The following is a 27,954-nucleotide window of genomic DNA, read 5'->3' as shown; positions in this document are numbered from 1 at the left end:
CCGACAAATATGTAAATTATAGTAGTATTTGGACAGAGAAAAAAAAACTTATTGTAACAGAGTCTCTAACAGAGATTGGGTTCTATCATTGGATGCGAGACCCATATAGTGTTAGTAAAGTGCGGCCAAAATAGTGGAGGAGGGACGGGCAGGGGATTTCTAGGTGTAATGGTACTTAATTTTATAGGGGAGGTTAGTTGTTTTGCATGCAATTATTGCTGAAAAACTAATCTCGTTTAATCTTTCTCATTGAACTTAAATAAAAATACAAAATGCAAAAGTTTGTCCTAAATTCCAAATAGCCTTTGTGTAAAAGGTAAAAAAACTCATTCAAAGGTTGAAGATTAGTCAGCCACTGTGTGTCGACAGAATCCTTATCTAGTTTTTCCATAAGCTTCAAATTTGATGGAGATCGAATTAAGTAAAGGGAAATTTTATTTAAACCCATTTAACCTCTTTTTACATCCAATTTAAATTTTAAATATTAATTGTCTATTTTACCCTATTACATAATTACTATTAAGTACAAAATGAAATTAATAATAAAACTCAAATTTATCAATAAACCCAAAGACTATAATTAAACCCTACGATCACTCTTTGTTTATTCTACATTCATTCTAGCTAAAACTTTAATAGCTCCCATAGAGAAAAATAAGTTTTTTTATTGATCGATGGTGATTTTGAAGTTTTGAATCCTCAAACCAAAGTATGACTCAATTTATGAATTTTTTGACATATTGAAGATGACGACGCACCCAAATATCACAGTAGTAACTCACTAAGAAATTCTTGTTCCCTATCTGGGTTTGTGTTAAATATTCCATGTTTTGGAGCAAGTAAATGTTAAAAAAACATTACCAGCAAATTGGCAGAGGAGGAACAAAACGTCCATATGATGGCATCAATGCTTGAGGATCAGCTCCAGTTCCAATCAGTACATATCTGATTTCCTTGTGCAATGCAACAGAATGAATCTGCATTACAGATCTTATGAAAGCTTAATTTTTGTTCTTTTAATAACGCAAGCATTACGGAAATTGCACCCTCAACCCTGACGGTCTTGCAATTCACAAACAAGCCTAGTACAAGCAAATCATTACAACACATTGATACTTTACCCAACCATTGCCCCAAAAACCAAGACTAGCTAGCTATTTGCAGAGGAAAGTTATTAGCTTCGCAGAGCAGAGCATAACAGGGACAAAGATTGACAATCACTGATGTTCAATGGGTGTAAAAATAAATCCACATATTGAATTGGAGTTATAGGGGTATATTAGGTATTAAATTTGGGTTTAAAGAGATATTAATAGTTTAGTTAAAAATCAAATGAGTGCAAATAGTAAGTTGGGTGTAGAAATAGGTTAGATGAGTTTAAATAAAATTTTCCTTAAATAAAAGGGAGTCCAACGCAAGATGAAGTGTATAATAAATATAAATTAGGAAAATTAAGGACAAATAAGACAAGTTTAGTAAAATAAATTTGAGCACTGGACCAGTCTAGTATTGAAACTAATTAGTGAAAGCCGCTGTAAACTAACTTTGTATGTAGCGCGCAAGATGACTTTTTTGTCCCTTACCAAACCCTCAAATCCGTGCTATATAAGAAGGCTCTGGGATGTGTACAAAACCATGTATGTGCGTGATAGAGTACTGTTGAGAGAGAGTTGTAGCTACAAGGCCACTGGAAAACTGAAGAGAAAGCATGGCGGGGAGAAAATCTTTTATTCTTGCTTTGTTGTTAATTATTTTTGTAACTTCTCGTAAATCTCTCCCTGTATATATCGCTAATAATAAGCACGTCTGATTATAAGTGGCTAGAAACTTTAGCAACCACATTCATCACGTGCCCTTGATATCAGTGACTATTAGTGTTTTTTTGTTTTTTGTAATGCGCACGGTTAATATTCTTAATCTGCTAGATAATTATCTCAATACCTAGCAAAGTAAGAACTCAATTTATTAAGTATTCTAATAACATCTATATAAATTTTTCATATGTGCAGAAGAGACAGTGAAGCATAGTGAAGCTAAGACTTGTTGGTGGTGGAACGGGTACTTTTGCCTCCATCGTGGAAAATGCGCAGACTCATGCCATAAGGCTGGTGGTATTGACCACCGATGCATAATGTTACAGTGCATCTGCGGGAGGCCTTGTCCTCGTCCTGCCGCTCGTCCCTAAACTAACGCTCATCACTCAAACTACATGCAAGAACCCATGCCACTATAAATTTTATGAAAAAAAAATTGTGCTAGCAGTGTTCATATACGTTACATATCATTAAAATAAGTTGCATGACATTTTCATATTACGAGCTAATACAATTTTATACTATTTTTTAATTATTACTGTTGAATCAACCAATTGGAAACTTTGCTGTTACGAGGGTAATGTTATATCATTCCATGGTTATCTAATTTGTGAATACTATGAAGCATTGAAAGTTCGAATTGAGACAATCATCCTATGATCTGTAACAGCAATGCAAGCCAAATGGCCTCAGTTTGGCAACAAATACAACACATTTTTATGTAGTTTCGTCAGTCCCAACTCAACCTCCTTGAACATACATTACACTGGTCTATTTGTTCCTAAGTTAATAGGAGACTTTCTTGGGTACTCTTGAGTACGGTTACTTGGGTATTTTAAATATTATATCTTTGTTTAAATATATAAAAATCAAGATCTAACGGTTAAAGCACTCGGAGTATTTGGTACTCCAAAACACCTAAAAATTTTATGTTAATAAAGCTAATTAATACGTCAAAATTTGATATTTTACTAGAAGTTATACATGTGTGCCCAATGCCTATAGAAATAAACAAAGGGAAAGTACAAGAGGGATTCCTTCAACCGAATCGATAGGCGTTTCGATATATAGGAGGAAGCCAGCGACAAGAGTCCGTTTTTGCTCATTCCCTATTAGTTATATATGAACGTGCAACATATATAAATATTCAAGTATAGGAATTATATCTAACCCAATAACTCGGGTCGAGCAATTGTTTTGTTCTTACGTACAACCGTCTCGAGTGAGCAACCACGGATCCACATGAGTTAGCGTTTTTGTGTACAAGTTTGGGACGTAGGGCGGTGAGTTGGCTACTTAGAATTGCTTCTATAGAGTTTCCTCTTAAGTCTCTGCCTTCACCTTGGTGAACCGGGTATTTGGCAGAGATTTGTGAGTGAGGAGGAATTTCCACGGAGAAATTTAGGCTATGGCTGCTGTGAGGATGCTCATAACCCCTCTCCCTAAGACCTCTATTTATAATGGTCTAGTTAGGGCTAGGGTGGATGCTTGGGGGCTAAGCCAAGCCCCATAAATTTGCAAATATGATTATACAGTCCCTATTGAAGAAACCATGTAATCTAAATGATGCCACTACCCTTTCTGAAATTGGGAATGAAACTTCAAGAAAAAGTCCTGTCAGATACACTCAAAATTGACCCCTCCTTGAAAGCCATCATGCACCTTGATCTTCTATTCATATAGTCATAATACTTTGCACCCAATAAACAATCTTTATCAATGGCCATTTTGGTGTGATTTGTCAACTTGTACTTATACCCATTTAGGCACCTGTCCACCAAACCCAATATATATAATAAATTCAAGAGTGAGGATTCAATAGTTTCACTTTACTTGGCCATGGAAAGAGGCCAAAGCAAAGGCAAAGCTAAAGAAGAGGGACAGAGAGATATGAGGTATAGAGGTGTGAGAACAAGGCCGTGGGGGAAATTCGCAGCCGAAATACACGATTCGACGAGGCAGGGAGGTTGGTTGTGGCTTGGCACCTTCAATACTGCTGAAGAAGCTGCAAGGGCTTATGATAGAGCTGCTTTTTCCATGAGGGGTCCTCTTGCAATTCTCAATTGTCCAAGTGAACATGGTTTGAAAGATGCACGTCACTCTGCTGTTACTACTTCCTCGTCATCTTCTTCGTCTTCATCTTCTTTTTCATCGTCTTTGAGAATCCATAATGCGACCAGGACAGAATTCGGAAGAGAAATCTTCGAGTTTGAGTGTTTAGATGATAGTGTTTTAGAGGACCTTCTTGATTTTGAGAATAATAGCAAAAGTAAGTGAAGAAAAACAAATTAAGTAGCATTCTTTCTTATTCTGGTTCTGTAATTTTAAGCTTCCAAATTGTTCCACACTATTAACTTTTCAGTGCCATTTGGACAAGTATTATGAATGTTTCTTGTTATTGCGATGTGCTTTCAGTTGATCCATAAACAATGCCAAATGCAGCCCCTGTGTTTCTTTGTTCCGCCGGCGGTGTGGGATTTGAGCCGTTTAGATGAATGATGTAATAAAACACTGGTGTCGACTGCTCCCATGTGAGTACTATGAAGATGGCATGCGTTGTCAATCTACTAAACCAACTATTATAATGCTTTATTTTTTCTCTTAATCCAACAATTTTTTTTTTTTTAAACTATACAACGTTGTTTTACACTAATAGGTAGAGTTTATTAGGCAAAGCTGCACAATGGAACACAAGCCCGTTTGGTTATTGCTTCTTTTTACCAAAAACTACTTTACTTTAAAGTAAAGCAGTAAAAAAATATTTGATAAAAATAAAATATCTTGCTTAATTTAAAAACAATGACCTTCAAACAGCAACTTTTAAAAACAACTTGTAGGTTGCTTATAGAGCTACTTTAATAAAAAGCAGACTTGAGCTTTTAACGAATATTTTTAATTCCTATAATACACTCATTAATTTTTGAAATGACATATTTATCCTTGTAGACACATGTTATCCTTAGAGAACACAGTGACCACCACTACCATTACCACCACCATTTTTGTCACCACCACCACCTCCTTTACAACCATCACCACAACCATACCAGCCACCATTACTAGCACAACTACCACAATCATTGTTGCCGCCACCGTTACCACCACCACCACCACCACCACCACTAGCACAACCATTTTCCTCGCAATTGTTGTCGTTATCATCACCCACACTATCATGCATGTCCAGTTTTAGTAGTATATACAATTATATCATTTTTACATTAAAACTTACCAAACACTTTTACACTTCTTTTCATACTCACAATACTTTCAAAAATACAATTTATCAAACAATCAACTATTTTAATTTGCAGCTGATTATTCTTAAAGCACAACAGAAGTAGGGGTGAGTTCAAAAAACCGAAAACCAAACCGAACCAAAACCGAAAAAAACCGAACCGAACTGAATATGGCTGGTTCGGTTTCGATTTTTAAGGTCCGGAAATCAAACCGGACCGAACCGAACCGAAAAAAAATCATATATAAATACTAAAAACATGTTGGCGTCATGGTTTGAACCCTTTCCCTGCAGGTTGGGGTTAATTGCTGCAAGCCAACTTGATTGTAGGCCTTGAGTTGTTATAATTGCACTAGTAAGTTATTTATAGGTTTCTTAAATTTAATGCTTTATAAAATTTCTTAACTTTACAAACCTAGCCATCTCACTCCCATCCCATTTCCCATTTCCCATTTCAGATCTCAAACACTCACACTCTTTTTCCCCTCTGCTGTTTCCTATCTGCCTTTGCTTCCTCAGTGTCTCTCTCTCTCTCTCTCTCTCCTTCCTCTCTTCCTCCAAATCACTCTCTCTCCGGTTTCCAGTAGTCTCATGTCCTCCTCCTCTTCTTCCAAACCATGATCTTCCCTTCTTCCAAACCATGATTTTCCCTCGCCCTTTCAAATTGAAACCCCCTCCAAATTGGAAGATTCTAATCTTGGTTTTCTAATCTCTCACAGGTAATTTTCGAATCGAAACAAATATGATTTATAATTTTATATTGTGATTTACTGAATTAATAGACTATATGATTAATCAATGATTTCTCTTTTGTTCATATATGTATCAGCAGCTCCTAGTTTGTTTCCCACTATTTTTTTAGAAACCTTTGAAAATACAACCCTGGTTAATAATTGGTTTTGTAAATTCCATGAAACCAACAAATATTAGATTTGAATTTATAAATTATTATGTGCACAGCTAATGTCCACATAAAATGGGTTTTTCTTTTAATTATTTTGTTGGGATTTTGCATATTATAATCTTCCAATTTGGTAGCAAATGCATAGGTGTTGCCATGGCTGACGAGTGATGAGATGTTTAGGACTAAAAACAAACCCCCAAGGTAAAAATCTCCCTGGCTGGCTGCTATTTAGTTCTATTGGGTTTATTTTAATAGAAAAATCAAAGAATTAACACATGCATGTGTTTTTTTTCTCTGCGAGAACTCTTGGATCCACAACAAGAAAGACGCACAGACACCCAATAATGTCAGATCCATGGCCGATCGTCCCAGTTCGTATTCATTTTATGTAGAAGTTTCTACATCTTCAGTGCTCAATCAATTGTTGCAGATTGGTTCCAGATTAAAAAAAATTAATGGAAAAAACCGAACCGAAAAAAACCAAAACGAAAAAAAAACAGAAAAAATTGAACTGAACCGAACCAAACCAAAATTTCAGTTCGGTTTCTGTTTTGGCTAAAACCGAACCATTTCAGACCGAACCTAGCCCTAAACAGAAGTAGATTTAAAAAAAAAAGCACAACAATCACAAACTAGTCGTCACAAGCAGAAGTCAAACCTAAAACAGTGACTAAACTATATTTGAAGATTTAATGTCATAAATATTATTAATCAAAAGTCGGGACTTTTTTCCTAATTTAGAAATTAAAATAGTAGAGTCACTTAGTACTAAGGTCTACCCATATTTCTTTCATTTGTAAGTGAGATATCTTAAACTCAAATATCTTAAATGGCGAATTTGATAATTTATTTCTCACATGTTAGTGTAAATATATCGTTGTATAAAAAATAAAAAAATAAATGGAAATTAAGGAGGCCACGATTTTATACCACATTTGTGTATCATTTGATGTGACAAGTGATGTGTACATATCACGTCAATTAATGAATTTATCTCATTGAATATTGATGATATTCATCATTTGCCACATGTGATAGTACACCAATATGGTATATGTGGTATCTCTAGCATTACCCTAATAAAAAAGCATATGGAGGTTTTTATGTCAGGACTTAGAACATCTTTATCATACTTAATATTCACGAGTAATGTTACGGTTACCATATTTTATGTACCACATTTATATCACATCTCTAACAGAGATTTTGATAAAATATATATATATATATATATAAAGGTCGTACCCAGTGCACAAGGCTCCCGCTTTACGCGGGGTCTGGGAGAGGTGAATGTCGGCTAACCTTACCCCCATTTATGGAGAGGCTGCTCCCAAGTCTCGAACCCGAGACCTACCGCTTATGGGCGAAGGCATTTGCCATCGCACCAAGTGCGACCTCTATATATATATATATATATATATATAAATAATAAAAAATAATAAAAAAAACTAATAACTATAAGATTTCAGTTAAAGAAGATTGGTGGCTAGGGACCACATTCAAAGTCTCCCTAATAATAAAGTAATTGTTTTTTTTTTAATTTTTTTGAAATAGAATGCAATATTTCATTCATCGGAAAAAGGCATTACGAATACATATAGATTATGAAGAACTCGATCCCAAAAGGTTCTTTGCAAACTAGATATAAAAAGGGCTGTGATATCCACACACCCCATTTTACTTCTCACACACCCTTCTAATTTTCAGCCGTCGGATCAGATAAATTGAAGAAGATCAACGGACAAAAATTAACAAGGGGTGTGTGAAAAGTAATTTGAGGTGTGTAGATAGCACACCCCTATAAAAAAAATTACAATAAAACATCACCAATTGTAAAGCAATGAGTAGACTTCAAGCACTCATTGAAAGTTAAGCTTATCAAGAACCGCAAGATTACGTAGATTAATAAAACCATTAAACTTCCTATCTCAAATTATATTGAGATAGGAAATACGATGCCCATGAGTCAAATTGAGTGTATTTTTATCAAATCAACCCTCATCTTGAACTTTTGGTTTCTTCAATGTAATGGAGATTTTTCATAAAATGCCAAAATGATTGATGGTAGATAATTATAGGGATCACTTCTATCGATTTTAAATCTTAAAGACCAAAGTGATGAGTTATGAAAATCTCAAGCACCATTTTAGCTAAGCCCATTGTGAGGCTAAGCTCAACCTTCCCTTTGGTCTAGATAATATCGCTTGATCAAAAAAAAAAAATCATTTTGGCTAAAAAGCCTTTCATATTATGACATATAAGTAATTTAATATTAAAATTCTTAGCTTGCTAGGGAGATCACATTAGTATACCATCTCACGAGTTAAGTGATTCATACAACTAACATCTAATAACATAAATTCATTAATTGATGTAGTAGTAAGTACACATCACTTGCCACATCAACTGATACACTAAAGTGGTACAAAAATATAATCGCTCTAACATTTTTTCTACAATTTTAAGTGAAATGAGTTAAACAAGATGAAAATTTGTTGGGATAATAGATCATATTAACAATTGGGTTCTCAGTCCTGTCTTTGCAATGCTGTTCTGCATCGGTTAGCAAAATCCCCGCTTTATCAATTGGGTAGCGCATTAGTTTGGCAATATAATCCTCTTAAAATGATTCAATATGTCCTCTTTACATGCACTCCGAATTAAATCAATCAAATAATTTCTTCTTTTTTTTTTGGGTCGGAAGAACGATTCAAAGAAACAGAAAGGCACAAGGCCAAACAAGAAGCAGAGAGCATCCCCACAAAACCAAGCAGCTGGAACCAAGATAAACAGGACATAAAAGACGCCAACAAACAGGACTCCAGCATCATCCCATCTACCCATACAAAAAACCCCACCCTTTACATTGGAGGACACGAAAGACCGTCCTTGTTCAAAACACCCACGAGCGAAGATGGTGGTCTTACAACCCAGCCGAAGCCGCACATCTCCGGAGATAAATTCCTGGCGACAAAATCCGCCGCCTTATTTGCTGACTGTGGAACTCACGACCAAGAGCATGATTGAAAACTCCTCCCAACCTCCAAAGCACGGCTAAGAATTGGGAGCATGTCCCAATCACAACTCAGAGAAGGAGAAATGAGGTACCGAATAATAGCTTGAACATCCGATTCAATTACCACCTCTTGCAGTTGAAGATTGTTTGCCAGTACGCATCCTTCCAGAACAGCAAGCGCCTCAGCCATAGCAACAGAAGTCGCGTGCACCCTCACACTCCTTACCGCAATGCATCCCGAATAATCATCTCTGACCACAATCCCGATATCACCGCGTAAAGAGTCACTCCTCCAACAAGCATCCACATAATTTCTTTGGTAAAAAAAAAATCAACAGTAACAGTTTGAGACTACTGAACAAAGGAACTTCTTCAGATGATGCAAATTAAATGTACCCCTTATTTCCAATTTTTTGGGGGTAAAGAGTAAAATAGAAAAAACCAAACAAACAAAAGCTAAATATCAGTGAATTTTTTTCCATAATGTGTTGGTTGCCCCTGCCTATAATGATCTTCTTTTGTATCAAGAAGCTCCTCCAAGACATTGTTGTCCAAATACTCAAACTCAATAACTTTGTCTTCTTCTTGGCCTCTTCCAAAATTAATACTCCTTCCAGGATCAACACTTGAAAATGAAGATGAAGAAGCAGAAGATGAAGACGAACATAAAGTGCTCAAAGAGCTTGAAGGGTTGTGGTATTGGTAGTCATTTGGAAAGTTGAGTATGGCTAAATGGCCCCGAAAGCCGAAAGCAGCTCGGTCATAAGCCCTTGCTGCCTCCTCAGCTGTCTCAAATGTGCCTAGCCATAGCCGTGCTCCATTTCTCGAAGGGTCACGAATTTCAGCTGCAAACTTACCCCATGGCCGCTTCCGAATCCCTCTATATCGGTTTTGACCTCGTGCCTTCGGTTCTTTCTGCTGGTTATTATTCTCCGGTCCTCTCTTCCCCTCCATACTAATATTTCTTTTTCTAATTGAAAAATACTTTGATTTCAAATTTGGTGGCAAAATATGGGCTGTGGCATGCAGGATATATAGTGCATGGTGGTGTGGTCTAATAAATTAATTTGGTCTAATCTGATAGGTGGTGTGTTGGAATGTTTTCTTTGAATAAGAAAAAGCAAATTTACCTTTCGCCATCAAAAATGCTTTGACCACTTTGTGACTATATATAGACGTATTTTCGTTTATTTTATCTATATATACTTTGATGAAAGGGCGAATATATCTATGTACTGAAAATCAATACAAAATCTCAAATGCAGAAGTAAATATACTCTCTTATTCACTTGAGCTACAAGTCTATTGCGACGTTTATTTACTTGATTCGGTGGTGAGGGATTGGCCGGCTGGCTGGCTGGTTAGCCAGAGGCAGAGTGAGCCATATTACTACTCTATTGTCCTAGTGTTGGGTGCCAAGCCATCTTAGGCTTTATTTTACAATACATTGGCGGCCGTCACTGCCCCCAGGTTGGTCTCTAAATTGTTTCTGTTCGGTCAAACGAATGAAACGACATATGTATTGCTTAAGCTTTATTAACCCTAATTAATCCATATCCGTTATATTGGGAACAAATAATGGACAAATCCAGTTGCATCCATATATCTTCAGGACCAATGTTAAGAAGCAATTGCAAACCTTTCACATGCACTCAGAAGTCAAAAGCCCAAACCCAAACCCAAACCCGCACTTAGAAATTGGGATTAGCCCAACTTAATATGTTTTAAAGACTTAATTGTGATTTGCTTTTGCTAAAGAAGTTAATTATTAATCAAGTTGGTCATAACCCACTATCATCGCCAAATCTTCCGACCTAAAAGTCTGAATCCACCAAAGTTGTCCTCCCCATTACACCTTGTAGGCACTATTGAGAGTGCGAATTTTATATTGGAAAATACGAAATTTTGCAAAAATTTATAAGGAGTTGGATCATCGCACCCCCGATAACCAATTAGCAACTAAGTGTCTCAAGACTTCTAGGGTATGTTACTTACATGATATGAAGATATGAAGATATGAAGATATGAAGGAATGAGGGATTAGAATGAATGGCAACAATCCCCTTGTATTAATGGGATACCTTTAATCTTTAGGAATTTCATACCCAAAAGTGATGTGTTCCACATAATAAATCAATTCCCTAGGTGTTAATAAACGCAAGATTGAGAATTATGGCCCTTCATTCGCATTTTCATACATTCTAAGTAAACATACCCTTCTTATGAGCTTTGCAAGTGGTGGCCTAAATGTCCCATCGGTATAAATAAATTGTCCTATTATGCAGGTGCCAAGGTTGTCCTTGATTTATATAATTCTTTTTAAATTGTTTTAACCGTTGGATTTAATTTTGAGCCATCAGATTTTTTTACCAATAGATTTGATCTCATTTAATCATAGTTGTTGGGATATAAGAAAAAAAAAATGAAATTTAATCGTTGGATCACCAACGGTCACCTTATTATGACCGTTGGAATTCAAGCCGTTGCAAGTTGTGGTCGATGGGACTATGTGGCGTAGGCCCCACCTGTTTCAGACATGCGTGTGGCTGTTTCTGCTGCACACGTAAGAGAATGGAAATGGGGTTTTGGGCTTCACTCACGCACGTCCTACTCTCATGGATGGTTTGGTGGGTCGAAAAAGAACTAAGCCTGACTTAATTTTTGGGGGGAACCTAGCCGAAAGTATATTTTCTCTCCGAAACTTATTTTAGCCCAAAGGTTACAGATGGGTTTTTTTTTTTTTTTTTTTTTTTTTTTGGTGGGGGTGGGGTGTTTAAAGCTTATACCTTAAGCTTTATCCAAACCATTGGAGATGGTCTTATAGAGATTTTGAGAGTCCTTGTAGAGAAAGTAATCTCCATTAAATTGGGAGACTATCTAGGAGATATCTTATTCTTCTAGAACTATGATTACATTGCCTAATCCCCATCCTAATTTGACTTGAATTAGGGTTTCCTTACTTGCGAGACAAGTAACATCTTTAATAGGCCTTAAGCCTAGTCTGCCAGACTAAAGCTATTAGAGGCATTCGGGCCATTCTTGCCATCTGTCATATATGGACCCAAAAATCATGGTCCCCGAAGATCATGATCCCACAGGTTTGTCATGTTTGTCGTCTTTCTGACGGATCTACCCAGGACTCTTGCTTGTGAAGTTGTGATGGTCGATTGTGGTAGCCGTACAGGGGTTTAAAATCATTTGCATTTGTGCGAAATATCTATAGATCAAGAAATTGTACTCATCTAACACCTCTTGTAATCTTGTATTTGATTGTTCTTGGTAATGAAACACTTTATCGCTTTTATTTAAAATTAAAAAAAAAACTAAATGCTTTTAAGATTCTGCATGATTACATGTGTAATTAAAATTATAAATAATTTTGAGAACTAATAATTGAGAAAAATCTTAAATCTTGCTTAATGATGTGGCTGGCATAATCACTTCAGTAGCCACATCATGTGATCTATAAATATAATCTAAATATATAATCTTCCTAACATTTTTCATAATGAACATAATACTTTTTGGAAGATTTTATTTGAAGCAATTGAACCTCTTTCTACACCTAACTTATTCTTTACATCCATATTATTTTTAATTAAACTTTTAATATATCATTAGACCCAAATTTATTGCCTAAGAGTTGGGAAACATGCAAAAACATTGATGCAAAGAATGTAGCTGTTGGTGGTTTGGCAAATTAGAATTTAGATTGCAAAGCAAAGACTGATATATGAATGCAGACATGAGGAACTTAGCTATTATCTAACTGTGACTCGCAAATTAAGTAGTAGCAGTTTGATATGTAATGCAATAACAAAAGCAGGATTTTATGGTTATATGTAAATTAGGAAGTAGAAGACTTGGTAAATGGTGTCCGTCCAAAAAGAACAACAAATACTTGGTAAACTTATACAGCTAATAGTCAGAATGTTAGTGTCACATCTCGGCCCCCACCACATCCTGGGCTCTAGCACGATATTGTCCGTTTTAGGCCTCGACCACGCCCTCATGGTTTTGTTTCTGAGAACTCATATGAAAACTTTACAGTGGGTCACCCATCATGGGATTGCTCTCGTGCGAACTCGCTTAACTTCGAAGTTCCGATAGAACCCGAAGCCAGTGAGGTCCCAAAAGGTCTTGTGCTAGGTAGAGATGAGAATATACATATAAGGCTTACATAATCCACTTCCCTGGGCGATGTGGGATGTTACAATCCACCCCCCCTTAAGGGGCCCGATGTCCTCGTTAGCACACTTTCGGCCAAGGATTGACTTTGATACCAAATTGTCACATCCTGGCCTGGGCCCCACCACATTCCGGGCTCAACTCCATCATAGCATGTATTGTCCGCTTTAGGCCCCGACCACGCCCTCACAATTTTGTTTCTGGGAACTCACACGAGAACTTCCCAGTGGGTCACCCATCATGGGATTGCTCTTGCGCGAACTCGCTTAACTTCGGAGTTCTGATGGAACTCGAAGCCAGTGAGCTCCCAAAAGGCTTCGTGCTAGGTAGAGATGGGAATATACATGTAAGGCTTACAAGATCCACTCCCCTAAGCGATGTGGGATGTTACAGTTAGTATATGACATATAAATTAATAAATCAATAATTCAACTCTTGCATAAATAAATTCATATTTTAGTTGGAGGATTAAAAAATTCAAAATCACCTTCCATCCGTCAAAAAGAGCTTATTTTTTTCTTTATGAAAGCGTCATAGGGTTTTTGCCAGAACAAAACGCACGTAAAAGTTACGTAATGGTTAGGGTTTAGTTATTGATTGTGAGTTTATTAATAAATCTTATTTTTCTTATTAATTTTATTTTGTACTTAATGGTAATTATGCAATACAGTAATAAAGATATTTCACATTTAAAGTTTAAGTTTGGTGTAGAAATAAGTTAAATGGGTTCAAATAAAAATTTTCATACTTTTTTTCCAAACTAGACATGCATACCTTTTTTCACCTTTATTCTAGCCATTATCTTCTTCTCCCAGTCTTCCTTCAAATATCTCCCAACGCTAGTTTTGGTTTTTAAAAGTGGCACATTTTTCTCTTTATACAATTTTATTTAAGTGAACTATTATGCTTAAGCCAAAGCAAAAATTACACAAATAAAGAAATAAGATTTGTACTCTTTTTTTTTTCATGTGTAAAAACAATGTATTGAAAAGGATCTCATTGTACTTTTACACTTTGGGCACTAAAAATTCAAGAACAGTCTGGCATCAATACGTAGAAAGCCACCCTAAAATGGTGAAGCTTTTGAAATACTTAAAATTGTCCTCCTCTAATTAAGATTATAAAAGAAATAATTTAATTTAAAAATGATAGAATAGTAATTAACTTTCATGGTGATAATTGAAGGATCCCCACATTTTAGATGGTTATTTTTAGGATTAATTAGTTTTCTTTCACATTTTTAAAACAATAATAAATTTTAAAATTAATTTATTGAAAAAATAATAAAAAGGGGTGTGCTATCCACACATCCTATTTTACTTCTCACACACCCTTTGATAATTTATGTTCATTGATCTTCTTCAATTCATCCGATCTAATGGTCGAAAATTAAAAAAATGTGTGAGAAGTAAAATAGGATGTGTGGATATCACATTCCTAATAAAAATACCAAACTACAAAATGCCAATTGCACACACTAGTATACAATCACGACAACAACCTTTTAAAGCTGGTCTCGAGCATAGCCACGTGAACCAATCGTCTAGGCACCTGCATATCATTTCATTTGGGGTCTTTTTCTTCATCAACTAGTTGATATGTCACTTGATAGATACATGTCTTAACCTAAGTAGAACGATGGTAAATATATTTTTAGGCCAAAATAAATTATATATATTAAGATGTACTTGTTGATTTCTCAATTTCCTTCCGAAACTTGTAAGAAGTTGCCAATTTTTTATCTGAACTTTAAATTTAGCTAATTTCTTCCATGAACATTAATTTTACCCGATTAACCATCTGAACTTTTATAATTGGGTTTGTTATGACCAACACTAATAGCTCGTTTGAATGTTCTTTTAAAATTATTGAAAACGTTTTTGGTGAAAATGTTTTTAAAACCAATCCTTAGTAAAAATGTAAGTAAATTCTGAAAAAACACGTAAAATGCTTCCTTGAAAAAGCACGTAATTGGTGCTTATTGCAAAAAACACTTTAAGTGCGTTTGGAACCCAAAAATATTTTCTCTAAAAACATTTTCAGTCATTTTAAAAGCACATCTAAACGAATCATAAAAAAGCATGACCAACATGTGTATTTGTTGCTGTTTAGAAGGGGAGCTAGAGAGTTGACAATGACTTCAAAATGATCGATGTCTTTCGAGATAAGACCTGGTGGGATCATGGGATTTTGAGTTGCACTGCAATTTCCTTATTTGGTTTGTGAGGGTCATAGAATCATGAAATTGGCAAGGGTTTCATGTTTTTTTTTTTTTTTTTTTTTGGAAAAAGGCATAATTCGGTTTCTAGTTTTCATTTAGATTGTTTCCACAATGTTGGATCCTTTGAGATTGAAGCAAAGGATAATAAATTCATAGATTTATCTATCTATATTCCCTACCTTATGTATTTGGGAACACTCTTGTTATCCAGATTTTTCAAAAAAAATTCTCTTCCGCAGTGACTTTGGTGCATTAAACGTCTCAAATCATTGTTCATGTAAAACATTATATCAATTTGTTGCAGGACTAATGTTGTTGTGCCTATCTTTTGGGACTTAGATTCCTTGCGCTTGTTGTATCATTATGTATGACCTTGTTTTCAGTAACAATATTGAGTACTTATATAGTTGTGTGCTTGGCATCTGTCCTCGTTACATTCTTTTACGCCTAAGATATCTAGGTTGTGGCCATGAAGAAGGAAACAAGACTTCTGTTAACATTGTCTATGTGAACATGTATTAACAGCTAGCCTTTTAATTTGGGCTTAAAAGACTCATTACTCACATTTGATCCGTTGGGATATTAGTAGATGTCACTGAATCCTGAAATGACTCTCTTGGTCTGCAACCTATCGTATTCCTTCCAGAATAGGTGGATACAATTTGTTCCGACCCTTATAGACTGAGAAAATTTCCCAATTCGTTCACAAATGCACACGCCATAAAAACGAACCAGGTTAAGAGGCTACTTCATGTTGATCTTTCCTCTCTTTGGTTTGTAGTTTTGTTTCGGGTGAAGAAACTTTGTTTTTACTCATCTCAACAAATTCATTACTAGAAGCTGGCCAATTATAAGTTAAGGGGGTAATCGGTTAAAATTAAAGTTTAGCGGAAACATTGGCCAATTATAAAAGTTCAAAGGGTAATCGGTTAAAATTAAAGTTCAAGAGGAGGATATTGCCAAGTATAAAAGTTTAAGAGGGCTAATTGGCTAAAGTTAAAGTTCAGAAAGAAAATTGACAACTCCTTACAATGTGCGATCATAAATCATTTGAATTTTATTGTTTAAAATTAAATACAAATAATACCCGACGAAAATTGACTGCACGATGTACGATAAACGGCATGTGAGGATCTCTATGATCCTCACCATTTAGATCTGGATGGGATCCTCATCCCCCTCCTAATCCGACCCGGCGTTGCGCCTCTCCCAAAGGTTTTTTAAAAAATGCCTAATTAGATTATTAGTTCCTGTGCTGATTGGTAGTTGGAAGATAGCTCATGTGGTAAAAAAAAAAAAAAAGAATTTAAGCCCTTGTGAGAAGTCTATTAGGATTTATGCTCAAAAATGAAAATTTCGTCAATTTTTTATTAATTATTAGTACGTGAGTTAGCCCCACGTGCTAAGAAAGGTTTCGTTTTAGCCTAATATGTGTGGCTTATGTACTAATAATTAACAGAAAGTTGATGAAATTTTCAATTTTGGGCATAAATCCTAATAGACTTTACTACAGTGGCTTAAATCCTAATTTTTTTTTTCCCACATGAGGTGTCTTTCAACTATCCTATCACCACGCTACTATTAATCCTGTTAAACCTTAAAAAAAAAAAACCTAACGAACGCAGAGCTCTTCAATTCTAGCAGCGGCTGCTACCACTCAAACTTCAAATCCTCGCCGAAATTGTTTGATGTCTGCAATTTCGATTCCACTAAAATACAAACTCGCTTTGTTCTCTCTCTGCAGCACTACCCATTTCCCACCAAAATTCCATCTCAAAGTCTCCGAATTTCTGGAGGACTTAAAAATAAGGATTTTTCTTGTTTGGAATTAGAACATACGTCGTTTTATTTTTGTTTTCGCCTTAGGACTCTCCAAAATCTCATAGTTGGCCATGTCATATTTATACTACATTTTGTGCACAAGAATAAGTTCTCTGGTTCTACAATGCACTGAATGCACAAGAAATTCTACACTGGCTGCATTTTGGATCAGTTTATTGTGTTCCCTTCAATTGTGAATCCCACATTCGTACGTGGCATGTTTCCTAGGTATGCATACCTCGAACTTTCTGAGAAATAACCTCTTTTAATTTGTTCCCCTTACGTTCATGAGTGTATAGCGTGAACCAAATGTTCTCAATTCCAGTTCAGCGGAATTGGGTCATGACCAGTACTCTAGTGAAACCCATATCCTGCAATCCAATATTGACCGGAATTTAAAGTTTACAGGTTCAAAAGTAGGAGAAGAATTAGGTCAATATATGCATGTGAATATATTTATATGTATGTATGGGATGAAGGAAAAACCCAGACTAATCCAATGGTACAAAAAAAATATTAATTGAGTAAGTTATTAAAACATAAAAATGTCATACCATAATGTATCTAGATAATTCTTCTGTGTCTAGTAATCAAATTTGGTGATTGGTCTAGTATTCATACATTCTTGTTCAACAAGCTCATTCAATTTATATTCAAAAGATGTGGATTTCAATTTTCTTGAAAAATATGCTAATAATATATTTCTAAGTGCAAGTTGCAATTGATTGTTCCATTATTTGGGCAATCCTTGCAATGACCAAATGACATAAACCCACAAAAAAAGAGATTATCTCTGTATCTCTGTCTCCTCTCAACTATCAAGAGTGAGCTTCCAGGAAAGAGCTAGGGCACGTACATAGTTAGCATACCATAATCTTGTCGATCAATGGCTTAATTTTTATGTCATTGAAACTTCCAGTAGAGCTAGAAGTTTGCTTAGAAACATATTAGAACATTAAGTAGAAATTAACAAGAGACATAAAGAGAGGTTCTTGGAAAGTACTCAAGCATGCAACTTGGGATATCAAGATTAAATCCTTTAAATTAATATATTGAAGTTTTGGTTTCAACTTTGTTGTTTCGATCTTATTTTCTGCTGCAATGGCAGCATTGTTTATATACATTTTACATACACGCATGCAATAAAGAAAAGCAATACAGGTGTTGTGCTTGTTGTCATGATGCAGCAACTAGAGAAAAAGAAAAGCAGCAAACCATGTGGTAGTACCATGTGGTAGTCTATCTGTCAAGGAATATACAACATTCCTTTTCACGAGCAATATTCCTTCTCTCCATACTGTCCTAGCTGTCAATATCATATTCCCTCTCTCCCATACTGTCCTAGCTGTCAATACTCCCCCTCAAGCTGGATCAAGGGGGTTGATTGATCCAAGCTTGAACAATAACCGTTGAAACTGTGTAAAATCAAGAGCTTTCGTGAAAAGGTCCGCAAGTTGATCATGACTTCTAGTGTACACAGTTTCGATGACTTTGGATTGAACTTGAGTGCGGATGTAGTGGCAGTCAACTTCAATGTGTTTAGTCCGTTCATGGAATACAGGATTGGATGCAATATGCATGGCAGCCTGGTTATCACAGAATAAGGACATGGGTTCCTTGCTGGTGAAGCCAAGATCAAGAAGGAGACTCTTCAACCAGATGAGTTCAGAAGCTGTTGCGGCCATGGCCCGATATTCAGCTTCAGCACTGGACCGTGCAACCACTGTTTGTTTTTTACTTTTCCAGGTGACAAGGTGTCCACCTACAAAGGTACAAAAACCGGTGGTAGATTTTCGATCAAGGGAATTACCAGCCCAGTCCGCATCGGTATAAGCCAGAATGTGATTAGACTCATTTTTCTGCATGAGTATGCCTCTGCCGATCGAGCCCTTGAGGTATCGAAGTATTCTCTTGACAATTTCCCAATGAACCAATGTAGGAGAATGCATAAACTGACTGATAAGGCTTACGGAGTAAGCAATATCAGGCCTTGTGATAGTGAGGTAAATGAGTTTCCCAACCATGCGTTGATACACATTAGGATTTGAAAGAAGGTTACCTGGAGCATCCAGTTGAAGTTTGCTAGCAAGTGGGGTGCGGGCAGGTTTGCAGTTGACCCATATGTGCTTCATCAAGAAGGTCAAGAACATACTTCCTTTGATTTAAGAATAAACCCTTGGAGGAGGTAGCCATCTCAATTCCCAGAAAATATTTCAAGGATCCCAAATCTTTAATGTCAAACTGTTGGTGAAGTGACCTTTTAAGAGCCTCGAGTTCATCCATGTTGTCTCCTGTAATGATAAGGTCGTCAACATATATAAGGACTACAAGCTTCCCTTGGACACCACTTCGAACAAAGAGAGAGGAGTCAGCATGACTCCTTTTGAACCCTGCCACTTCAAGAACGGAGCTCAGTTTGGCATACCAAGCTCGAGGAGACTGTTTAAGTCCATATATCGCTTTATGAAGCTTGCAGACTTTGGTAGGTTCTTTTTCTTGAAGGTGTCCTGGAGGTAGCTTCATGTACACCTCTTCTTGAAGCTCAGCGTGAAGAAATGCGTTTTAAACATCCATTTGAAACAAGGGCCAGTCGTGGTTGACTGCTACTGATAACAACACCCTCACGGTGTTCATTTTGGCAACGGGAGCAAAGGTCTCCTTGTAGTCAATGCCGTAAGTTTGAGTGAAACCCCGAGCAACCAACCGGGCCTTGTGTCTTTCAATGGTACCATTAGAATTGAATTTGGTCTTGTAAATCCATCTACTCCCTACGGCTTTCTTCCCTTTGGGAAGATCTACTACACTCCAGGTTTTATTTTCGTGCAATGCTTTGAGCTCATCATGCATGGCATCTCTCCACACAGGCATACATACTGCTTCTTGAAAGTTTTTAGGCTCAACATTGTTTGCCAACTGACCTAGGAAAGATGCATGAGATGCTGACAGTTTGTGATAAGTGAGGGCTTCAGAAATGGGATGCCTTGCACTGTAAGTGATGTACTCTTGTAGCCGTTGAGGAGGGTTGCGATCGCGAGTTGGATTCCTTTTTGGTGCTGCTACAATTGGTTGTGTGGCAACAACTGGTGCTGGGGCACGAGGTATATCTTCACTGACCATCTCATCAACTGGAGGATCACTTATAGGGTGGTATGGGGGGGTGTCTGTATGGATTTCAGCAAGAGTAGGTAGTGGAAAAATATCCATTAAACTCTCCCCCTGAGAACTATTTGGGGAGTGATTGTTGAAGAAAGGGACGTGTTCATCAAACCGTACATCCCTAGAGACAACCAGTTTCCCAGTGTGTGGGTTATAACATTTGTATCCCTTTTGTGAACTCGAGTACCCCATAAACACACATTTGATAGCTCGAGGTTCAAGTTTATCACGATGATTTGCTTGAACGTGAACATAACAAGTGCACCCAAAAATCCTGAAATGAGTTAAATCAGCAGTTCTTCCCTTCATAACTTCAAAAGGTGATTTGGAATTCAGGACACGAGTGGGAAGTCTGTTAATGATATATGCTGCAGTAAGGAGTGCTTGGGACCAGAATCTTTTGGGAACTTGCATCTGAAACATAAGAGACCTAGTTTTCTCCAATAAATCCCTATTCTTGCGTTCGGCCACACCATTTTGTTGTGGTGTACCCACACAACTAGTTTGATGCAAGATACCATGGCTGCTCAAGTAGTTTGACAGATTATTGGAGGTATACTCGGTGCCATTATCTGACCGTAAGGTAAATATTTTTGAGGAGAAGTAGTTGGTTATTAGCTTATGAAAGTCTTGAAAAGCTGTAAAAAATTCACTTTTAGACTTTAAGAGATATAACCAAGTAACCCTAGAGTAGTCATCTATGAATGTAACAAAATACTTGTACCCATCAAATGACTCAACACGAGAAGGTCCCCAAATATCTGAGTGTACAACTTCAAAGGATTTACTAGTTCTAGATTTAGAGGGTACAAAAGGTAGCCTAGTGGCTTTTGACATTTGACAGATCTCACACTCATGTGTGTTGGTACAATAATTTGGAAATAATTTAGACATTACTGGTTCGGAGGGATGAGCTAGGCGTTGGTGCCAAAGTTGATGCTTCTGGACATGACTTAGGTTGGCAATGGGTTCCTTAACTTGATTGAACTCCTTTGAGAGGTAGTACAGACCATTTAAGAAAAAACCCTCACCAATCTTCTTTTGATTGACTCGATCCTGAAATACAACTGTGTGAGGAGAAAAAATAGCAAGACAGTCCAAAGTATGTGTGATTTTTCCTATGGACAGAAGCTGAAATGGAAATGAGGGTACATATAGTGCCGTAGACTCTACATCACTCCCCATCAATTTAATTTTTCCTTTTCCTAGAACTGGTTCCCCTTTCCCATTCGCTACAGACACATGAGTAGGATTAGGTAATTTTTGAAACTCATGTAGAAAAGCTTGTTTGTTGGTTATATGGTCAGTGGCACCTGAGTCTATAATCCAAAAATCGTGTGTGAGATATACATTGAGAGCCGTGGAAAGTGCACAAATGATACCTGGGATATTGCCGGATGTAGTGGTGTTTGAATTTGCCAAAAAACCAGCAAATTTTCCAAGCATTTCTGTGGGATTTTTCGTGGTGACATTGTTACCCTCAGCGATATCACTCTTCTTTTGAAGAAAGGCAGCAAACTCATTGATCAGGGAGATAGGGTTTGAGGTGAAGTTTGACATCTCATTAGATGGACGACTCAGAGATTGGAAGGCTTTAGGCGCAAACCCTTTCCCATCCTTGATCATTTTTCCTTCCTTGTTAAACTTAGGTTTTAACTCAGGATGTAAAATCCAGGATTTTTCCCGTACGTGCCCCTTGGTGTTGCAGTATGTGCATTTCCAGTCAGCTTTCCTTCCATTAGAAGGCCTTTCACTAGTGAAGTTGTGGTTACTAGTGAAAACCCTAGCTTCTGGGCTAGACCAGGGCTCAACATGCATTACTTTCCTTCGAGTTTCTTCTCTTTGGACTGCATGACACACGTTGACGAAAGATGGTAGCTCAGGGGTCATTAGTAAGTGGATACGCAAGTCTTCATACTCAACTCCCAAACTTGCCAATAGTTGGAACACTTTATCTTCATCGGCCCTTTTCAAGAGTACAGCGGATTCAGTGGTGTGTGGACGGTATAGATCAAGTTCATTCCACATAGATTTCATGCTTCCAAGATGCTGAAAGTTTGATCACCTTGCTTAAGCCCAGCGAGGCTTTTCTTCAGTTCAAACACACGAGCAGCATTGTGTTGACTGCCGTACATTTCCTTGATCGATTCCCATAAGATGTGTGAAGAATCTGAGTAGCTGAAGATCTCGGACAACTTGGGCTCCATTGAGTTAAGTATCCAGGACATAACAAGCTGGTCATTTGAGTGCCATGCATCAAAGGTAGCTGAGGAAGACTCTGGAGGCTTGGTGGTTCCATTTACGTACCCTAGTTTCGATCTTCCTCCTAGGGCAAGAGATATAGCTCGTGACCACGGCAAGTAGTTGAACTCATTCAACAACACAGAGCACAGTCGTGGGTTGCTCTCCCCGTGTATCATGTTGGCTGGTGTTGGGGTTGAGGAACTTGTAGCCTTATAACTAAATGAGATATCTTCTGCCATCACAACAAATGATGAACAGAGAAAGAAGAACAAGCTAGAAGGATAATCAACAGAGGCAGGACCCTATGGTTCCTGCTCTGATACCATATTGAAGTTTTGGTTTCAACTTTGTTGTTTCGATCTTATTTTCTGCTGCAATGGCAGCATTGTTTATATACATTTTACATACACGCATGCAATAAAGAAAAGCAATACAGGTGTTGTGCTTGCTGTCATGATGCAGCAACTAGAGAAAAAGAAAAGCAGCAAACCATGTGGTAGTACCATGTGGTAGTCTATCTGTCAAGGAATATACAACATTCCTTTTCACGAGCAATATTCCTTCTCTCCATACTGTCCTAGCTGTCAATATCATATTCCCTCTCTCCCATACTGTCCTAGCTGTCAATATAATATAATTAAAAAGAAGAGAAATAGAATCCATTCCTTAGTTGCCAATCATCTGTAACTGAAACATTGTTGAATTCTAATATGCATAGAACATGTTTGTAAAAATGCTTGAATAAGTTTTTTTTATTTTATTTTTATTTTTATTTTTTATTTTCCTTTATGGGGCTTAAAAGGCCAAGCCTGGGGTACAATCTTATTGCATTGGGTACTATTTTTTGTTTGTATATATGATGACAGCAAAATCAACATTTCAATTTTGGATACAAACTAGCTTAGCAGGTAAACATAAACATTGATCAATTTGAAGGCAAACCTAAATATCAGAATTTTTTTTGCAGGGAAGAACTGAGGACTTGTTCAAGGGTAGACTTTGAAGATTTTTTTTTATATTTTGACTTTATTGTTCATAAAGTCTGTCTTGCGTACAAACTATTAGTTACAATGCTCTCCAATTATTTTTTACCTGTCTTGCGTACAAACTATTAGTTACAATGCTCTCCAATTAGTTTTTACCGTGATATGAGACAGACTTTACAATTTTATTTTAGGGGTTTTGAACATTAGTCCTTACAAAAGATTAGAATTTTTTTTTTTAAATATGGTACTAGATTACATATTCATTTTTAATGCCTTAAAGTTAAAGCGTACTTTTATTAAAAAATATAGGGTTGTTTTATTGGCACCCCATATTTTGTTGATTAATCCCCACGTACTAAAAACACCCCACATCTACATTTTAAATTAAAAAAAAATATCTTAATACACCCTACATTCTTTCCCAAGCTATCCTCACACTCTAAACTCCTCACATACACCCCACATCAAACCTGCGGATTCGTCTTCACAAACTTGTTTCCTCCAGTTTTCTTTTCAATTTTCATATCAGTAACCTATATAATTCTTCAATCTTTCTTTTAGTTGAAATGAGTTTTCATTAAAGTAAAGACAAAAGGACACAAGCCTCACCCAAATTGACTTGAGGGCAAAAGGGTTTAAGTCTTGTAGTTGTATGTATATAATATTGAAGTGATAGAGTTTCACATTGAGTTTTCAAACTTTTACTGAAAACCTGTTCATTCTTTTTTGGAAAAATAGTCATATTGCTTATGTGAGAGCGTAGAGGTAAATTTTAGGCATGACTCAAAGAAAGAACTTGGGGTGTATTTAGTGATAGGAGTACTAAGATTCTATAGCTGTGATATAAGAGTTAGTTAAGGTGGTTATTGTGTGGCTTAGAGAGTAAGCTACCAATACAAATAAATACATGTTGTAATAGTCATTTGTAACTAACTAGAAAGGAAATACATTTCTTGATTCTCTCTCTACTCTCTAAACTCTCTTACTCTCTTACTCTTCTACATTTCTCTCTGTCTTTCTTCCTGCATAACCTTTCTTCATCAACATATTTAGAATCTTCTTTTTAATTTTTATAACATTTTAGGGCTTAAATAGTCATTTTATGAGCAATTTAATATCAAATTATTATGTGGGGTGTAGTCAATAAAATATGAGGTATTAATAAAAAATCCCAAAATATATTCTACTTTTGTTATTTAATGTGTATTTTTTTTTATTTCCTCCACATTTAAAATTTTAATTTTATTAATATGCACATATTATTTCTTTCAATTATATATGAACATAAATGAGAAAATATTAAAAGAAATTAGTGACACATAAATATGTAAATACATTCAGAAATGACTGTACCAAAATGTTTGTACCGACATATATATAATGAGCCTAAATGCATGTATGTACCAAAATGTGTTATATTGAATTAATGTACCTAAATGTCAATACCAAAATGTATGTATCAAAATCTACGTACCGAAATGTATTATATTGAATTAATGTACCGAAATGTATGTACCGAAATATATTATATTCAATTAATGTACCTATATATTTGTATCAATGGATATACCTAAATATATCAAATGAATTTATGTACCCAAATGAAGATTATACAAATTGTATATTCGTATATTATATAAAAAAAACAATTAGTTTAGCTAAATGTAGACATCAAAATATATTATGATGAATGAAATGTAATTAATATATTAAAAATGGGAAAGAAGAAGGAAATAAAACATCAAATATAATTAATAAATGAGATGATTAATGTATCAGGGACGTACTAAAAAACAATGTATGATCAAGGACTAAAATTAGATTTTAATATTACACAAGGTTATAGTCTAAAACTCATATTTTTTAAGGATTAAAATAAAGTTTTCTATTTATTTTATTTGGTTCATAAAGTCTATCTTGCCTACAAACTATTAATTTGAAACTAACAGAAGCTTGAATTAGGCGACTGAAATTTCGAAATTTCAGTTACAATACTCTCGAATTGTTCTTTACCGTGATATGATAGATGATTTAAAAATTAAAAACTTTAGCAAATAAAATAAAAATTGACATGGAAATATGTCATCAATAGTAAAATGTTGATGCGTACAAAGTTTATAGACATGAATCAGAAATTGAAATTCAACCGGGTTTCAGTCAAAGAACTCTAGCTAAAAACTAAGGACCGGATACAAAGAGTTGTAAATCCCCACGTGATTTAAATGAAAAGCTAAAATATTGAGGTACCTCGTATGCGTGACAGTGGGATAGTGAGAGCATGCAATGCATTTAGCCCAGTTCAGTGCATTTCAGGGCTAAAAGAAGCATAAAATATGAGACATTATGGTAAGGATTCCTGATAGTATATGCTTGATGAGATTAGGGAACAATATGTCAAATATTAATTAATAAAGCCAAATTTTTTATGACGTTCTTACATCATGGTCTTAGATAAGTAGCTATCCCCACTTCTGACTTTTTTGTCAAGTGCTTCTTGCATTCATCCCATATACGTATAATCGATCAGCTCAACACAAATATTTAGCTTAATCTGTAACCGGATCATATCTCTCATGTGTGCATGTGTCAAGTGTTCGTGTATTTAAGTTTTTCATTTCTTTCCCCTTTCATGTTTGATAAGTCAGAAAGAGTAATGTAGAGGATACGCAAATTACCAGCGGACAAAAATGGCTTAATCAACAAAGACATCAAGGCTCGTGTACAAACGAATAATCCGAGGTTGCTGAAACATTATCGGATGTGATTTTTCTAGTCTACATGATATAACATGATTAATGGGGGAGGAGATGAATTCATACTTAAAGGTACAAATGAACTACAGTATAAGTGGATATTGGGTATCATACGAGGATTTGGATCTCATCTAGTTTCAAATTGTGAGGATCCTAGGGATCTTCACATCTTAGCCATTCATCGTATGCGGTTAGAAATTATTTGACTTTTTTTATTTAAAATTAGACACAAATAGTATTTGATGAAAACTGACTACACGATATACAATGAACAATTAAGATGTAAAGATCCCTAAGATCCCCATAAAGAGGATCCGGAGAGGATCCTCATCCATCATACGAGGCAATTTTACGTCACTGTCTTATGATGCTTGAATAGCATCTATTCCTAACAAAGCAACTTTATTGTTTATGTATTAGGTTTGTTGAGATTATTTGTAACTTGTTTTTGCCCCGTGAAGGTACTCGAGCAACGTATCTTTTCATAATAGTGTTCTTATTTCTTAATTTTTATGTTTGGGTTCAGAAAATCTTATTAACGTATCTGCTGTGCAATCTTATGATGTTTGAATAAGAAATCTACTCTAACCAAAAATAATATTTTTTATGGAAAACTAACCAAAACACCTAAAAAACTTTCTTTTTAACCATCAGGACAAAACTTAGCAAAAATGCCAATCATGCCCTTCACACATGCATACAAGATTGCTCAGCAATGAAGGTGACACTTTCAGAAAAAAATTTGCATGGCACAGCTAAGGTGGCAAACATTGCAGCAACCAAGACAATATGGGTTCACGTGGCTTTCATCAATTTTCAGAACAGTGCTGACAGCTTTCAGAAACAATGTGTTGTCACTATCTAAAAAGTTGTAAATATTGGAAAGTTATTTTGTTTTGTTTAGGAATCAGCTTTTGTATATAAGGGAGCTTTCCTCCCATGCAAGATACCTCTCTCAACATCTGAAAACACTATACTCACTTCATACACTCAAGCATTCGTAGCCTTAATAGCATCCTTGTAAACACTTCTTTGTAATCACTTTCTTGTAAACAACTATCTCTGTAAACAGTCCATATATCAATAAAAGTTCAAGTGTACATATTCAAACAATCTCCAAGTCTTAAGTAAGTTTTCTTTTCCTTCTTTAATGTGTTTGTTTAATTAGACTTCTAGTCCAAAATAGGGAAACACTATTGTGGTTATATTATTAACCTGCTAAACTGACGATCATACTTTGTTCGAGCATCCTGTTATAGTTGAATGTTTGCCATACAAATAACTGGACATTAACCAGGGTACCTCTGAGTTCTTTGTACCTCTGAGTTCAGCCGTTAAGGCCTTATACTTGTACTGTGAGTGGCCGTCATGCTGAAACATGTTGAGTTCTATTTGCAAGGTTCTATGTCTAGTTGTTATTATGGTCATCCGACTATTTAACCGAGCATGCATTGCGAATTTGGTATCAGAGCCAAGTTTAGCATTTTAATAATATAATTATAATAGTAAAGTACCTTGAGGATAGAAGTCATTGATACAACTGATATCATATTTGTTTATTGTATATGAACAACAGATATTATTGTCCCTGTAAACCCTGTCAACCACAATTA

The 27,954-nt window shown here is 35.9% G+C and overlaps 2 protein-coding genes across 2 annotated transcripts; one reads left to right on the top strand and one right to left on the bottom strand.

Annotated features, from left to right (window-relative positions):
- The first annotated feature begins 3,653 nt into the window (after positions 1-3,653).
- On the top strand, positions 3,654-4,309 carry LOC103445673 (ethylene-responsive transcription factor ERF098-like). Its single transcript, XM_008384686.1, has 2 exons — positions 3,654-4,083; positions 4,257-4,309. Exons 1-2 carry the CDS (start codon positions 3,654-3,656, stop codon positions 4,307-4,309), a joined length of 483 nt encoding a protein of 160 aa, XP_008382908.1.
- A 4,307-nt stretch (positions 4,310-8,616) lies between these two features.
- LOC108174353 (ethylene-responsive transcription factor ERF098) lies at positions 8,617-10,015 on the bottom strand. Its single transcript, XM_017335083.3, is given in 2 exon segments — positions 8,617-9,979; positions 9,982-10,015. Coding segments are annotated over 2 exon segments (585 nt in total). The 3' UTR covers positions 8,617-9,428.
- Positions 10,016-27,954: the final 17,939 nt, after the last annotated feature.

The sequence above is a fragment of the Malus domestica genome, chromosome 10, assembly GCF_042453785.1.
Source record: "Malus domestica chromosome 10, GDT2T_hap1".
NCBI classification, from domain to species: Eukaryota; Viridiplantae; Streptophyta; class Magnoliopsida; order Rosales; family Rosaceae; genus Malus; species Malus domestica.
The sequence above is the reverse complement of the archived record's forward strand: the minus strand, read 5'-3'. Positions and strand labels throughout refer to the sequence as shown.